This window comes from Phascolarctos cinereus, unplaced genomic scaffold (assembly GCF_003287225.1).
Source record: "Phascolarctos cinereus isolate Bilbo 61053 unplaced genomic scaffold, phaCin_HiC Scaffold_4;HRSCAF=312, whole genome shotgun sequence".
Lineage (NCBI taxonomy): Eukaryota > Metazoa > Chordata > Mammalia > Diprotodontia > Phascolarctidae > Phascolarctos > Phascolarctos cinereus.
Window position 1 is genome coordinate 10,162,135 of NW_027555847.1, and position 17,689 is coordinate 10,179,823.

General features: G+C 45.8%; 1 protein-coding gene across 1 annotated transcript; it reads right to left on the minus strand.

The window, feature by feature from the left end:
- Window positions 1–279: 279 nt before the first annotated feature.
- EPDR1 (ependymin related 1) lies at window positions 280–17,689 on the minus strand. Its single transcript, XM_020964446.2, has 3 exons — window positions 17,094–17,689; window positions 3,550–3,758; window positions 280–1,150 (listed from the first exon to the last, which is right to left on the minus strand). The coding sequence occupies exons 1-3, from the start codon at window positions 17,318–17,320 to the stop codon at window positions 960–962; spliced, it is 627 nt and encodes a 208-aa protein (XP_020820105.1). The 5' UTR covers window positions 17,321–17,689; the 3' UTR covers window positions 280–959.

The window sequence follows — 17,689 nt, forward strand, 5'->3', positions numbered from 1 at the left end:
CATCTGTGTGTAGAGTGTCTCTCCACCCCCCCCACCCCACCCCACCCTACCCCACCCCCCCCTCACTAGAATATCAGCTCTTTGAGAACAGGGACAGTCTCATTTTCATCTTTCGTAGCCTTAGCACCTAGCACAATGGTGACACAGAGGAGGTGATTATTAAATGCTTGTCAAATGACTGAACTTTTGTGAATGGGAAACGAGTGTGGGGAGTGGAGGGCAAAAGGAAACACAACAGAGCGGCGACTTCCCGAATGACAAGAAAATATAAAAGCACAATGAGCATGTAATGTATTTAATGGTTTTGATGATGATGAAATGGGATGTTTTGGATATGCCATGTCCCATTCCCCATTTAGCTATTCAACAGAACTCGGACAAACCCACCAATTACCACAAACCTAACACAGGACAGGCTAGCAATCTGTTGGGTGAGCCAAGCCAATTGGCCTTTCCCTCTCTCTTCAGCCTGAAAAATCAAGCACATTTTAACAGAATAGTCATCACAAGGTCAAGCACATATTCTATTTCAGAGGATATTATCCAGAAACTTCTAGAAACAGCCAGCAAGCACTTCAACTGAAACCATGTCTAAACAGGAAAAGAAAAATGAAAATGAGCTGAATGAGCCGGGTAATTCAGGCCAAAACCAGGTGGTTTTTAACCAAAATTAGCGAGGATGGATTTTTTTTTCTGATCATGCATACCTGCATAATTACTCCCCTTTTATTTCAGTTTACCTGTAGAAACACAGTTTGAGTCTTAAGTAGGGGAAAATAAAAAAAAAAGCAGCAGCTGGCATCCTTTACCTAATGGCATTTATACAAGCAACACTAGAATGCACTATCCCATGAAGGCTCTGACAGCCTAAAAAGCCACAATTAACTTTCAATGTATGTCAGTAGATTTCTCAACAGGTCAGTAGTTACTGTGATTTTTCAGCCTATGGGCAGCTCATGTCAGCAGGTGTCACTCATCCTCCTTGTCTGGGCTCTCTCGCAAGTGCTGGGGGGAGTAAAAACAGAGGGGTCGCCAATGCCAAGCTGGATATCAAAGAAGCGAGTAGAGAATGTGACGCTGTAGTTCTTGGTGTAGGTTTCTTGGACTGGGTAACAATCCTTGACAGTATAGACGCCAACCCATGTTTCATCTGTAAGAGGGAAGGAAATATAAACATGAGCTCACGTCTTCGATATTTTTAAGGAATAACAGGGTAAAGCGTATTGGCAAGAAAGCAGAAAGTATTGTCATTTCCATGAATTATACTGTGGTGTGTGGGTACAGGGAATAACGTATGAAGGGTGAGTCAACAAAGGAGGCAGGTAAATGAACCCTGGTAAATGACCAAGAGCAACGGAGGGAATTTTGAGATGGAAATTGATTTTTAAAAAGAGGATTCTTCTATATAGACACCTGGAGGCTGAGGGAGAATTTGAAGGAAGCTCACGAAGACATAGGCAGAACGTGATTGTGTTCACCAAACCCCATGTAGTCCCTGCCCTCAGCGAGATTCTATTTTATGGGAAAGGGGTGAAACACAACATAAGTGTATACAAAATATAAACTTAGTAAATACAGGGCATTTCAAAAATCTTAGTGCAACTCTAAGCTATCAAAGCTTTCTAAGACTTTTGGGACATACAGTAAAGACAATTTGGGAGAGAGCTGCTAGTAGCAGGTGGGAGTGGGGCAGAGATCTGGAGAAGCCTCATGTTAAAGGTAGAAAAACCTAAGTCCAAATCCATACTACTCCCTTTGACTTCAGAAGAGTCCATCTGATGGTCAAAGAAAAAGTGCACAAGATTACCCAGCAGGGAGTCAGCGCTGGGCTTGTTGCGGTTCCTTACCCATGATGTCCCATAAACCATCTCCATGTCCCTCATGCCTGGAATGAATTACTTCACCTTTGCCTCTTAGAAGTCCTCATTTCCTTCGAAACTCAGCTCTGATACCACCTACCAGTAGTAGTAGTAGTAGTGGTAGTAGTGGTGGTGATGGTGGTGGTGGTAGTAGTACTACCAGTAGTAATAGTAGTAATAGTAGGGGGTTTGGGGGTTTGGGGGGTTTTTTGGAGGCAATTAGGGTTAAGTGACTGGCCCAAGGTCACACAGCTAGCAAGTGTCAAGTGTCTAAGGCCGCATTTGAACTTAGGACTCCTGACTTCAAGGCCAATGGTCTATCCACTGTTCCACCTAGCTGTCCCATTTTTTTTAAACAAACTGTATAAATTTTACTATAGTATCATCCCCTCTCAAACATGCCCCTTGGGTACAAGACGAAAGACAATGGAGCCCTCAAAGTTAAAGGTAATCTCACCCAAAAGCAAGATGACAAACATCCATGAAGAGTCACAGTGTTAGAGGCTTCCCTCTTGCCTCTGTGCTGCCCACCTCAACCCCCTGGGAGTTATAGTAGTAGTAGTAGTACTAGTAATAGTATACCAAAAACCAAAATTCTCATAGGAAGAGACCAAAAATTTCTGAGTACAAATTATGTAGTCTATAAAATTGTGTGTGTGTGTGTGTGTGCAGTTGGCCCATAATAGGCACTTAGTGATTGTTTCTGGACTGATTACCGAGGAGATTCGCATTCAGTTCCTTAGAGCAGGAAGAAGAAAACCAGAGAGAAAGCCAGAGATCATGTCTGGGTACCCTCGAGCTTTAAATGTGGCTCTGTGTAATTAAATGACATGGGAAAAATGAGTATGAGGGTCTCTCCAAAGCCTACCTAACTTACAATGCCTCTGAGGTCAAGCCCAACAGTGATTATTCCAATGACTCTGCCATTTCTACAAGAAAAATGTATTTTGCAGTTCCAACACTGGATGCCTGAACATGCCTCCCAAACTAGCATGACCCAGTCATCAGTCCTTGCCTGGAAGCATTCAGAGCAGAAAGTAGCCCAGAGGAGAGCCCTGCTCCCCCAGGCCCCACCAATGACCCTTTCAACCTATCCTCCCTAAACTGAAATTCAAATAGCACCTTCCTCTCCTGTCCCTTCCTCCAATCCTTGAGGAAAACGCCCTCACTCCATCAAGCCAAGAGAAAGGGATTGATTGCACAAGGGTGTAACTTGTAGAGGCAATGAGATCTACTTTCCCATTTTAATTATTTTAATATACATATTACTAATGGTCTAAAACTCTGCTCTTTACTTTCCCCAACTCACAAGTATTTATTTTGCAATAAGTCAAGTCCTATTTGTCCTGGTTGACTGTCACAATCCTTTGCACAGAGGAGGCCCTTGTTAAATGTTGGCTCAGCCTACTTTCCCACCTGGTGTCATTCAACCCTTTTGCAATCACCACCAGAAATGGTTAGAGGTAGGTGGCTACACTGTGATGCTGTGAGCTGAATGCCAACCCCTTTGGGGATTCTAAGGAGGAAACTTAATGTAGAGATCCTTCAAAATTCCCTAAGAATCACCTTCCTTGGAAAAGTTACAACCAGGGCCTTTCCAGCTTTATTGGAACACAGCCTAATGCCCCAGTGTCTGTCCTGGCCTTGGTGTGAAATCAGCAGAATCAGGGCCCAAAAGATGTCCACTCACATTTCCGGGCTGGCTTCCTGTCTGACCACTCCTGTACCATTATCTGGTCCTGAGGGCCCCCGATGTAATACTGGTCTTCATAAGTTGAGTTTTGGGGGATATCCAAAGGATCCCATTGGTCAGTCAAGGCAATCTTGGAGCACAGCTTGGTGGCCTGGTCAATCTGAAACATCACTGCATCTTGATAAAGGAAAATATATTCAAAGAACCTGAAAAATAGGCCAAAAAGAGATGATCAAGGTTTTTTGACTTGCATGTTTAAAACCAAAAGACCTTTGATATAAATAGGATTTTAAAAGAGGAAAGAAATTGAGTAATTTCACCCTACCAAGGTAGTTTCTGCCTCCCCCCACCCCCAATCACTCACTCAATCAACAAGAATTTATTAAACATTTTCTATGTGCCAGTCACTGCATGAGGCACCGGGGATACAAGGACAAACTTGAAACCATCCCTGCTCCCAATGAGTTTCCATTCTCACCTCTTCCCTCTGAGCCTCAGTTTTCCTATCTGTAAAATGAGGGGGTTGGAGAAATTATATAAATACAGAAGACAGTAGTGAAGCTGTGTTTCAGGCACATCAGGAGCTACAGAACTCATATGAGTCTAAGCCCCACAGCAAAATACAGTGGAAATTTGGCTTTAGAAGATCTGAATTCAAATCCTGGTTCCACCCTTCACTCCCTGTGGGAGCTGGGGTAAATCACTGTGTCTCTCTGGACCTCAGTTTCTCAGCTGCAAAATGTACATGTTGGATTCAATGACCTCAAAAGCCCCTTCAAGGTCACACATTGAGATCTGATTTATTACATGATTCTTGTGGGAAAAGGGATCCTAAGTTCCAGCCCCTATCACAGAAGCTGGCACATAATAAGTGCTCATTGAATGAGTGAATGAATAAATGATGGGTAAAACAAAATCAATCAACACATCATCTGTGTTTTTCAAGATATTCGATATTCCCCATCCATAGCCATACGCCGCTGCAAGGGGGGGGGGGGGCCTGCATTTTCTCAATTCTTTTCCAGGGCCCCCAGACAACCCTCTAAAATGATGACATTGTAGAACTGGCACCGACTTCCATTGCTAAAAGGAATCTCCTGGCTGGGAACTCCTTACACCAGCAATCACAAGTACAGACCCTCCCCAAAAAACAGAGAGAGCTCACATACATTTAAGAAATGTTTTTGCTTAAACAGAAATATATGCTAAGGGGCAGGAGTGGGAAGTTTGTAATATAGTAAGGCATTATCTGCCATTAACAACTTATAGTGAATGTTTTTCTCAAGGTAGCCACTGCACTTATCACCATCTCCCCAAGTAAATTGTTCCTTTGTAAATGGCTATCTGCTACAGGATGTCAGTTAACATTCTGCTGTTCTCAAACTACTGATCTCCAAAGATAGAACTTGCAATAAAATAGCAGCCACACTAAAAATGTATTTATTTTTACAGGAAAGGTTTAAAGGATATTATTAAGAAAAAGGTATGGCTAAAAAAAACCCAACCCACACGTGGCATATTTATTTTTCATTCGAAGACAGTAATTCCAAAAGATGAGACCTATAAATAATGTTGGTCTAAAATGAGAGCCTGGCACTTTCGTGCGTGGGAAAAGGTCACTCTAGACTGTCTGGGGAAGATCAAAACTGCCTAACAGAGGCTCACAGAAACACTAATGCAGACAATGCTCACCAATAGGAAAAAGGGGAAGCAATAAAATACTTTCCTTGTGAGTCTTCCTATCCTGGTCATAGTCTGGCAACTCCTTCATATGCACTGTTGGATAAAGCCCAGCGGCCAGATGTTCTGGTCCCAAAGCACGGCTCTTCCCTGCTCTTCATCACACCGGACACTCCACTTCCTGACTCAGCACTCCATGCCTAGAATGCCCATCCCCACACCACTTCTGCCTCTCATAATCCCATATTTCCTCCAAAACTCTATTTCTATATAAAGCCTTTTCTAATCACTACCCCATATATATAATATATGTATCATGTTTTGATCTATTTTTTTTTTGGCTTATATATACATGTTATTTCTTCCCCCAAAATGGAAATTCTTTGAATACAGGGACCAAGCCTGAGACATTGGGTGATGCACTGTCTTGTAAATAAAATAGTGTCAGGAGAGAAACTAAGGACTAAAAGGGAGGTGTTATACTGGGAGAAAAAAGAGGATCACAGAAAGGAGAGGAGTTTTGCTTGGGGTGGATGAGATGATGATAGCTGATAAAAGTGAGGAGAAACTGTCGAATTCTTATTCGACTTCTGTTTTCCCATGAGAGACTGACCTTTACACTGGAAATAAGAGAATACAAATGACTAATAGGGAGTTGATACTCAAAATAACTGAGGCAGTAAATAGAGAACACAGCTACGTGTTCTCCATAGATTAACTGCATCCTCAGGTTCTGAAAGAAATGGCACACGTGACCCCCAGGCCATTGTCAAGGAGGTGTGAAGGATCGAGGAAAATGGGAGGAGGAGTATGAGCTTGGAGAAGGGCAAATAGTGTCCCAATTGTCCAAAAAAAGGGGGGGGGACAAAATCTGCAAAGTACAGGCAATTAGCTTGATTTACATTGCTAGGAAAACTGTAGACTGAATCATTAAAGAGATGATGGGTGGATATGCATAAAGGCAAGCGGTGATTCCAAAGGGCCAGCCTGGCTTCAGCATGACAAGGCCATGTCAGACTTTTTGTGACAAGATGAGCAAACTAACAGGTGAGGAAAATGTTGTAGGTATGGATTAACTAGAGTTTAGCCAAGATTTTGATCAAGTATCTCATACTATTTCTGTGGAGAAAACAGAGAAAGATGGATTAGATAATAGAATCAGATGGACTAGCAACTTGTTGGCTAGCTAGAGTCCAAGAGTAGTCATTAATAGATCACTGTCGACATGAATACTCCAAGGGTCTGTGCTCGACCCTGTGCTGGTTAGCATTATTATCAAGGCCTCGTATGAAGCCATAGGTGGCATGCTCATCATACTGCCTGATGACACCAATCTGGGGGGCTGCCTATCACTACATGACCGAGGCAAGATCAGAAAGACTGGCCTGAATCTAATAACTTGATCTTCAATAAGGATAAATGTAAAGTCTTGGGTATAATAAAACCAACTTTGCAAGTATAAGATGGAAGGAGCATAATGATAAAGGAGTTGTTTTGGGGGGAAAAAATCAGGGCATTAAAGTGGATTCCAGGCTTCATATGAGTTAGCAACGAGGAAGCAGCCAAGAGAGCTAATGCAAACATGGGATGCATTAAGACAGAAACCATTTCCAAGAATTGGGAAATGATAGTTCCAACTGTATTCTTCCCCTAATTGCCTCTAGAATACAATATAAACTCTTCTTTTGGGCTTTTAAAGCCCTTCATAACCTCTTCCCAAGCTATTTCTCCAGTCTCATGAGACATGACTTCTTCCCCACATTCTATGATTCCCAACCAAATGCCTGGCTCTGGGGCTTTGCATAGAGTTTCCCTCATGCCTGGAATGAACTCCTCTCTCACCTGGACCACAGACACCCCCTCTCTTTCTTCAAGACAAAGCAAAAGCACCACCATGTACATCAAGACTTGTCTGATGCCCCCCCTCAACCATATTTTATTTCATGACTGTTTTTGTGTTTTCCCTGGATTTACCATATGTATACATGTTGTCTCAGTATAAAATATGAGTTCCTTGAGAGTAGCTCAATAATTTATTATATTGGTATCCCTAGAACCTACCATAGTGCCCGGCACAAAGTAAGCACTTAATGAATACTTACTGATTGCTTAAAGATGTCCATGATTGCCCCCCAAGACATAAGTAACTGAGGGGGTAATTTATTTCATCAGGGTGCTGGTCTCTCTCCTCCATATAAAACTAACCCAATCCTTCAAAATAGGGCAACTTAGAAGACGGGTGTCCAGAAGAAATATTAGCCTGATTATAAAAGAACTTTGGCTCTTCTGGGAGAATCTGGATGGCCTCACTTGTCTAAAATGAAACCCAATAGATTAGTAATGCCTGGCTCCAATGTCTGGTCAGCCCCTACCCTGGGACTCTCAAATGAAGCCTAGAGCCGGGGTCATTTGCCTCTCGTGGTACACTTGAAGCTGGGGTTACACCCTGGAGTCGGCATGAGGAATGAAGGAAAAAGAAATCTTCAGAATAATGGTCTGAGGCACAGAGACATTCTCTGCATCCATGTCAGATCTGACAACACAGACAGCTTCCTGTTGGACCCCATGCCTAACAACCCAAATCCAAATGACGATTCCAAGTTCAATTTTGAGACCTCTGAAATGACCAGCCTCTTCAACTGTTACTGAGTTTAAAAGATAAAGTAATGGCCAAGAATTCTGAGAGCACTGTCCAAAGATATGTTTGGATATGCAGAACACTGGCAAGGAGAACTGGGGAGCGGACGTTTATTTCAGTGCAAAAACACCCTCCCAAATCCTAGTCCTGAGGTCTTACCATGACATTGTCCATGCCCTATGCCCCATACAAACTGGATGACCCACACTTCCCCAAACACAACAAGCATCCCCAGTTCTGTACCTTTGCTCATTTGCATCCTTAAGCCTAGAATGCCCTCCCCCAATCCTATCACCCCCTGATGAAATTTTGCTGAACTCAATTGGAAAGCCTGGTGGAAAAGAATGGGGGGAGTCAGGAAGACCAGAGTTCAAATCCCAACTCTGATATTTAGTAGCTTGATGAGTCAATCAACCAATACAGAAGCATTTATTAAGAACCTACCGTGTGTAAGACACTTTCCCAGATGCTTAACTCACTGAAACTAAGTTTCCCCATCTGGAAGATAAGCATGGTACCTAAAGAACCCACCTGACATGATTGCTGTGATTCTCCATTGAGATGTGTGTAAAGCACTTTGAATACCTTGAAGGGCTATAGGAGTACTGGTTCTCTCATTTGTAGCTTCTTTCCCTTTTTCTGACCTTGAAGAGCTCTTTGTCTGCCCCTCCCTTGTGCTCTTATCAAAGTCTACTTTGATCAGACTTCAGTTCAATTCAACAAATGTTAGTAATTTGTGACTTGTCTTAGCTCTCCCATTAAAGGGTAAATTGAATCAAGGCCAGGAATTTGTTGTGGTATACAGCTTTAAGAAAGCACTGAATTTAGAGGGAGGAGGAAGTATGGATTCAGATCAGCTTCCACCACTTAGATATGTGGGCCTAGGAAGTCACTGCACCTCTTAGATACTAAGTGTCCTGATCTAGAAAATGGGGGCAGTGACACTAGGAGTGCGTGATGCTGATGCTCCAATGAGATAATGTATGCCAAGCACTTTACGAAGCTTAAAAAATTCTCCAATTCTGTCATTATGCCTCTTCCCCAGGGTGCAACAAGGTCCTCTGCACAGAGCAGGCACAGTATATGCACCTGGAGTTGAAATGACTTCAGTCAAAGCTTGTCTGCATCCCCATATGATCAGAGAGCTATTTTCAAGGGATTACATCGGTTAAAAAAACATAGAAAAATACTAGATTTCCCTTGACAAAGTTGACCTTAGGGTTAGGGCAAATGACTCCACTTACCAGTCCTCTTAAGCTGCACGACTTAAAAGAAAAATCAAACTCTTAATATGCATTAACTGGCAGGAAGGTGGTTCAAACCTTGGAGTTGAGAACGTCCTGAGTTCGAATCCTGCCTCAGAAACTTACTAGTAGTGTCCTCCTAGGCACACAGTTTCTTCATATATAAAATAAGAATAATAATAGCACACCTCAGAGATTTATTGTGAGGATTAAATTAGTCAACATATGTAAGATACTTTGAAAACCATAAAGTGCTCCATAAATGCTAGCTATTGTTGTAGTTAGTGTTATCATTATTGTTATTCTATCAATGGTGGCTAATTGCATATTCAGTTACTCAAATGGAGCCATAATCTTCTCCATATGGAAGTCCCCACTGATGATGCAAATCAAACCCACCCATTTTCCTGCCCATCCTGTGGGACCCTCATCCATGTTCTCCCAAAAGTTCAACATATACAGATCCATACACTATGCATACTTTCTCTCAACATATCAAAGAAATGAGTCAATAAATTTCATTTAAAATTATTATTGAACCACTGAGCCACATTCTCTTATGGTATGTCTATACCCTATAGTAAGTCAGAAGCTGAATGTATTAACTGTCAACCCACATGTCTTTGTCCCATACATACAACTAAATTCCCTGGAAGCCTGCAAGAATTCATATATGACCAGTCCATAAATGTCAAACAGTTTGGACAACATGCTTCATCCTAAGGGAGAGACAGGGATAGGAGGCAGCATGGATGATGCCAAAGAAAACACCTCAACCACTACTTCCCTTCAGATGCATGGTTGATTGAGCCCAAGGGTCCTAGGAACAGCAAACCATCTCCCCACTCCTTGCCCTACCCATACCAGGCCAGCATGTTTACCCTACACAACTGTCATTGAGAGGAACATTTGTACAGAAATGGGCCCACTATCTCCACTGCCACCAACATCGGCCTCTGGTCAACTGCCAGTGGACAGGCTGGGAATAGTGGCACCCATTAGACTATCAGCCCTGCTTCCAGCCAGATCCTACAGCCATCCTCTATTCAAACAATCCCTATGGAGATACCTTCTGCCAAATGCCCCTGGAGATACTGCAGCCCCCACATCTCCTGAAGACCCAGAAAGAAAGTACTGACTACCAAAATCCTAGACACCATCAGATGGCTCCGCATCAGAGATGGATACTGACCTATCAGTGGAAATGACTCTTAAAACGAGACAATTACCTTAACTTCTGCCTTGACACTGCTCCCTAACGACCAAGGGACCTTTCCCTCTGACTTGCATGTGTCAGTCTCCCTCATTAGAATGTAGGCACAGGCCTTGGCACACAGTAAGTGCTTAATAAATACTTTTTTTTCATCCAGTCAAGCAACTAACTGAAACTTTTCCTCTCTACGCTCCTTGTTTCACATGTTTAAGTTAAAATAAAAGGCCAGGAAGGGCAGAGAACCCCAAAATGAAAGTAGCATCAGCTATATAAGACCTCTACTCCCCCCCAAGTGGGCGGCATTATCTTGAAGGCTTATGAAGTGATTTAATATTTTCCATCTCAGGGAATACAGAGCCAGGAAAGGCTTGATCATTCCATAACAATTGGTGGTATTTTTCCAAACCATTTACAGGATAGACATGAAGTTAAAAAAAAAAAACAAGCCAACTTGCAAATGTACTTTTAAATTCACTCTCAACAATGAGGCAACTTGGTACTTTCTTCAAACAGCAACTGGGGGCTTCATGTAGTCTCTGAGCAGCTCAATAGCTGATTTTTGCTTTGTTTGCATTAGGGTCACAAACTCCTGCATCCATTCACCATGAAGCTTTTATGCACCATGCATCCCTGACCAGTTACAGTTCGCACACACTCCATAGCACAAAGCTTTCCCAGACCTTGCATATGGGGCAGTACATTTTCAAAGCCCTTTGGAGGCTCAAGTGAAGTCCTCTGCACTTTCCCTCCAATTTTCCTCTCCATGTATTCTCTAGTCCTCCTGCTTTGTCCCTAGCTATGAGAGGGAGTGTAGGGGGCTACATACGCAAAAGAAGGCATACATTTTCAGATGTGGCTGGTGTATTGCTTTGTTTTGCATAAATAAGCTCTTTTGTTACAAAGGAGGACTCCATTGTTTAAAGGAGACAGTGAATGACAATTGTGGTTTTTTTAAGCATCAAGGGAATATTTTTTAAATGAACCCTGGCCTTAGATTTAGAACAGCCCAGGGTTCCAATCCCATTTCTGACCCTCAGCTGTCCAGTAACCATCTAGAAGCTACTATTATGATATAGTAGAAAGAGCACCGGTCTTGGAGGCAGGGCACCCAAGTGCACATCCTGCCTCTGATACCTACTACCTGGTAGCACTAAGCAAGTCAATATGCCTAAGGAGGCCTCAGCTTTCTCTGGGTAAAATGGTGCCTTGCCCTCAAGGACCTTATGTTCAATCAGAGACAACATATGCCTAAAAGTATATGCAAAATATGTGCAAAATCAGTGCCTCAGGGCAGGACCTGCCAGAGCCTGAACCCTTGGGCACAGGCTTCAAGAAGCAAGGGACACTCCCTGCCCCATCAGAGAAGGGGCCCAGGAGGGTTATCCCTTATGTCAACCAGGAATCAAAGGAGGCTTGGGCACATGAGGGCTCTACTCCTCTCAGCATGTGGTTGAGGATCAAAATCAGATCCAGGAAATGGGTGCCTCGGTCAGAAAGAAGGTGATAAGGGGAAGTAAACAGGATCTGGAAATGGGATACCCGGTTGGAACCCAGGCTCCACCTTACTTCCTGGTTGACCCTGGGCAAGTCTCTTCATTTCTGGGGCCTCACCTACCTCACCTACAAAGTAAAAGGGTTGGACTAGATGGCCTTGGAATTAAAAACAAAACAAAATAAAACAACCAACCAACCAAACAGAATGCAATATACCACACTCTCGCTGTTTAATACTGAATATCCCACTTAATCCCATGTAAAAGAAGTGGGATATTCAATATTAAACAGCCAGCGAACAGTATATTGCATTCTGAGAAACTAGATGTAGACCCCCCACCCCGGGGCTTTTAAGAACAAGAAAGCTAACAGGATCCTGAAGCTCTGTTTTCTGTTTGGAGGGTTGATTTTTTTTTGTTTTTAACTCAGGCTGCACCATCACCGCAGGCCAATCAACTACCAGCTTCCTGGAGGGTTTTTTGGTTTGGGTTTTTGTTTTCCCTTTCAGTTCCCACTGAATACCCAGGATTATTCACCAAAGAACTGGGGTCTTTTCTGGAAGAGGCAGGATTAATCCAGGCAATCTCACTCTACCACCACATTCCCACAGTCAGCTTCAGCTCCCAGGTGGACAATGCTAAGAACTATGTTCAAAAGTGGTTCATCTGCATCTAAGTAATTGGTATAATCTTGTTAAAATGGAAATATTTTATTGACCTTCCCCTTTGGACACAAACCAGCGCTCACTGAGCCTCGGGACGAAGATGTCAAACAGCAAAATTCACAGATTATTTTTCAGTGGGGACTATGCCTTCTTCATCACGTCTCTGATATTCAAATTGAAAAATGCCGAGGTCTGATTTCACATCTATAATTGATATCATATTGTTTGCCTTCTCATCGGGTGAGGGAGGGGCCACCGGGAGGGAGACAATTCAGAACTCACCATTAAAAAACAAAGAATGTTTTTAAATTTTTCTGAATTAAAAAATAAAGTATGCTGAGGCTCTCTCCAGTACCACTTTACAAATCTTTTTGTTGTTGTTTTTAGGGAGGTCAGATTCAAAATCTATCCAGGAAATGATTGGATCTGTCGGCCATTTCTCTTCCCAGAGGGTGGGGGGCAGATGGTTTAATTCTGCTGGCTGGCATAGCCTGGGGCTGGAGAGGCCATTTCCAGGGTCGAGGGCAAGAAGCACTACCTATACATACTAGCAAATACAGTCAACATGGCACTTAGTTTTGCTGACTCCCCCCAATGCACTTTCTTTGTTTCAAAGGAAGTCTTGGTGGGCAGGGGGCAAGAATTTTTTTAAAGGCATCAATTTAAGAAATCTAAAATCTGAAAAAAGAATACTTGTCATTTATGTAGTTCTTTAAAGTTCACAATGTGCTGTACCAAACATGTCATCTCTCTCATTTGAATTTCACAACTACTTGTGGGTTATTAGTGGCCCCCATTTTACAGATGTGAGGCACCATGTCAGAGGATTGGACATGCAGCCTGGAAAGACAATTTGAAACCTCCTTCAGACATTTACTAGCTATGTAAACCTAGGCAAGTGACGACCTCTCCGAGGCTCACTCTTCTCATCTATAAAATGGGAATAATAATCACATCTTCATCATGAGGTCTTTGTGAAAACCCAATTAGATAATATAGTTAAAGTTATATAAATATTAGCTATTATTACAGATCAGGAAACTGAGGCTCTGAAAGGTTAGGTCACTTTCCCAAGGTCCCAAAGCTAGTTAATGTCAAAAGCAAGCTTTGAACCCAGGTCTTTTTTTTAAAAGGCAATTGGGGTTAAGTGACTTGCCCAGGGTCACACAGCTAGTAAGTGTCAAGTGTTTAGTCTGAGGCCGGATTTGAACTCAGGTACTCCTGACTTCAGAGCTGATGCCCTATCTACTGTGCCACCTAGCTGCCCCAAACCCAGGTCTTCTTGATCCCAAGTCTAGCATATTATATCCCCTTGCCCCTCAAGATTATCTCCTTCTCCTGTTATCTCCTTCATGTTATCTCCTTCTCCAAAATCCTTCAAAAACTCCTTTCTTCCTACTATATCATCTAACCTCCTCTTCCTAACCACCAAGGCTTATAGTGGCTCTCTCTTTCCTGATACACTGAACTCAGACTGTCCCCTCTCACTGTCCTCAATTTAAATTCTTTTTGATCTCTAACCACCATCCTTTGGCTCTGGTTCAGGTAAGATGTTGACCGGCTCAAGTATTTGGGGGAACCAAATTAGATGAAATTAATTAAGGATAAATGTAAAGTCTTACATTTGGGTCCAAAAACAACTTCACAAGAAAAGGCTGGGAAGGCCTGGTTAGACAGCATTGTGTCTGGGAAAGACCCGAGGAGTTTAGCGAACTGCAAACTCAATATGAGTCAGCAGGGTGATGCCTCAATGTCCAAAAAGATGATGCAAGCTTGGGCTGCTAACGCAACAGACTCCTAGTTTTCACTGAGAAGGAGGGGCAGTGCCTCTGGACGCTGCTGTGGTCAGAACCCCTCTAAGTAAGGTGTTCAGCCCTGCTGATAAGGTGATAAGTTGGAGACCCTTTCCAGGGGACAGCAGCTCCGGTAGTGAATTGCTTCATTAAATGGGGGAAAGTAGAAGGAGCTGGAGATGTTTAATCCAGAGGTGGCTGGGCATATCAGACGGACACATCTTTTCAAGTACTTAATGTGGAGGAAGAACTAGCTTTGCTCTGCCTTGTTTTGCCCAGAGAGCAAAGCTAGAAGCAATGGTGGAAAGTTGTTCAGGTGCCAATTTAGGTAGAGGGAAAGAAAAGCTCCCTCAAGAGAGACCTAAAAATGGAGTGGGCAGAATCGTTCCTTCTCTGTCCTTGGAAGTCTGAGAGATCGAGGCTCAGTAACCATTTGTTAGAGAAGGGTTTCCTTTCAGGTATGAAGTAGATGACTGCGAGGGCCCTCCCACCTCTAAGAATTCTGGATTCTGTAAACCAAGGTTCACCACCATTCTTACTAGTCCCTGGCAGGGGGCCATTCATTATCTGGGCTCTACTCTTCTTTTTAGTCTAGAATGATCTGATCTCTCCCCTCCCAGGCAATGCCTTCAAGGTCCACTCAAAGGAAGGGCTGGATCTGGAGTCTAAAAACCTGAGTTCAAGGGTCATGAGCAGCTGCTAATCTATGCGAAAGAGGGCTAAACATAGATTCAGGAAGACGTGGGTTCAAATCCTGGCTCAGCCACTAGTTGTGAGGCCCTGGGCAAGTCTCTTAATTCCTCAGGTTTCAGTTTCTGAATTTGTAAAATGGGGATGTTCTTGGCATCTATTGTGAGAAATCAAATGAGGTAATATGTCAAGGCGTAAAGGGGAAATAAATGTCAGCTCTGATTACCCTCTCTGGGCTTCCTGTAAAATGGTGGGTTTGGAAGCCATGCCAACTAAAAACCCAGGATCTCCCTTTTTCTAAGGTGCCTCCCTCACCAACCCTCCTCCGCCCAGCATTACCTTATCAACGATGGCGCCTTTTGTAAACGGTGCTTTGCAATGCTTCTTGAGTTCCTTTGTCTCCCCCAGCAGATGGCTTCTGCTCCCTAATTGCTCCTGTGTCCCCTCTGCCCCGCCCCCCACCACTCTACAGGTCTCCCCCGGGAGGGAACAGAGGACTCGAATGCACCGCGATTGACTGGCCTTTCATCGGGACGTTTTTCTGCCCTGGGGACAGAGCATCTGAAGACTGGCCTTGTGCCAGGCTGCGGCAAAGCCCGCCTAATGCCTCACCACCTGAAGCCATCCCAGGAAAATTTCCAAGAGGCCTCCCCCCGGGATATAAATAGAAGAGCCATGGGCAGCCTGGTAAGGGCAGGGATAGGAAGCGCTGGCTGCTCTAAAGGAAATACACCATCGCCCCAGTTTCACAGAGGCTAGGTGCCAGGCGGAGGAAGGGGGCGGGGTGGTCTGCAGAGGCTAGAATTCTCTCCCTAGCAACTCTGGCAGACTCACTGCGCTTTCCCTGCAGAGGGAGGGGCGGCCGCCCCGCCCAGTCGGGCAGATGCTGCAAGCGGGCAGAAAGAGGACAAAGCTTGTCACCAGAGAAAACCTGAGTCACCATGAACCGCAACATGGGGGCAGGGTGTTGGGGGGTTAGGGATAGGAGGGGAGCATGAGCGGGACTGGTGAAAGACAGGTCCCACCCCAAATACATTCCTGCGCATTTCCATTCGATTCTCTTCTCTTCCCCTGCCCCGCCCTCCCCCGAATCGTCTCCCTGAATGTCAAAGAGGAGGTGAGCCTGGTCCTTTCCTAGTGGGATCTGAAGTGGAAAGGAGAAGGCGTTCCCTACACAACCCCCCAGTCCCGCTCCCCGAAAAAAATACTACCGACAGGCAGGGAAGGCAGCCCAGATGCTGGGGTCCTCCCTCCACCCTCCCACAACCCCAGCCCTCAGCCTTCCCAGTTCCCACTCCGGTCTCCCGCCTCCGCAATGCACCCCGATTCCCGAGGTACACTCGTAATGCGCCCCCCACCTGCTGCCGGATCTGGAAGTCCTCCTTCCACCCTCAGCCTCCCCGAACCCCAAAGTGCTCTGCCGCACACCCCGCAGGGCGCCCCTCCCCCACTCGCAATGAGCCCCACCCCACCTCACTGCAGTGCTACCCCCCGCCTTCCTGCCTTGCGCAGTGCATTACTCTGCCTTGCCGCAGTGCGCCCCCCCCGCCTCCCCACCTTGCCGCAGTGCGCCCCACCTCCCCTCCCCTCTTTGCCGCAGTGCGCCCCTCCCCCACCGCCTCTCCTTGCCGCAGTGCGCCCCTCCTCCACCTCCTGTCTTTGCCGCATTGCGCCCCAACCCCGCCTCTTCTCCATGCTGCGCACCGCAGTGAGCCCCCACCTCCCCGCCTTGCTGCAATGCGTTCCCCGCCCCTCTCTTTGCCAGGCCCCTCAGTGAGCCACACCCTACACCCTCAACGCACCCCGCCTGCCGCAGTGCGCCCCTCGCCTCCTCTCCGTGCCGCACCCCCCACTGAGCCCCTTCCCAAACCTCAGTGCACCCCCCACGTCCCCACCCTGCCGCAGTGTTCCTCCATCCTCCTCTCCTTGATGCGCCCTTCAATGAGCCCCCTCCCACACTGCAGTGCACCCCCATCCTCTTTGCCTCGCCATAATGCTACCCAAGCCTTGCCGCAGTAAGCCTCCGCCTAACCGCAGCACCCCACTTCGTTTTTCCCCATAGCTGAAGCTTTCCCTCACTGCATCCCAATCCCCCTATTCTCCTGCCTGAGACCCTGGTACTTACTTCTTGCAAGGGATGAGAGCCTTCCTCTCCTCCAGGACGCGGACGCGCTGCTGGAGGGCATCGTAGGAGAGCAGGGCACGGGTGTTGCGGCCGCTGCTGTGGTCGTAGCGCACCTGACGTCCTTCCCACTGCTGCGGAGCTTGGCATGGCTGCCCGGGATCCCCGACAGCCAGCTCCCAGCTGCAGAGGCTACCCAGTAGCCAAGCCACTAGGAGTGCGGCGCGCATCCCTCTCTGTGCTGCAGGGGACAGCGCAGGTGGAGAGGCGCGGGCTAGGGAGCAGAACCGCAAAGGACGGGGCAGGACAGGGTCGGGCTGGGCAGCGCAGGGAAGCGCAGGGCAGGGTAAGGAAGCGCAGCAAAGGGCAGTGGCTCTCTCTCTCCGCCGTCCCCTCCCTCCCCTAGCCCTTCGGTGCACTTGCCGGGGGAGGGAGGGACGGACGTCCAGTTGCGTCGGGAGAGAACCGCGACCTCGGCTGCGGCTTCCCCGTGCGCAGGGAGCTGGCTGGGGGACAGTGCGGCAGGGAGCTCGCAGCTGGCTCCCTCCCGCTCCGGCTCCGGCTGAGACTGCGGCTTCCTTCCCCCCGCCGACTCTCTG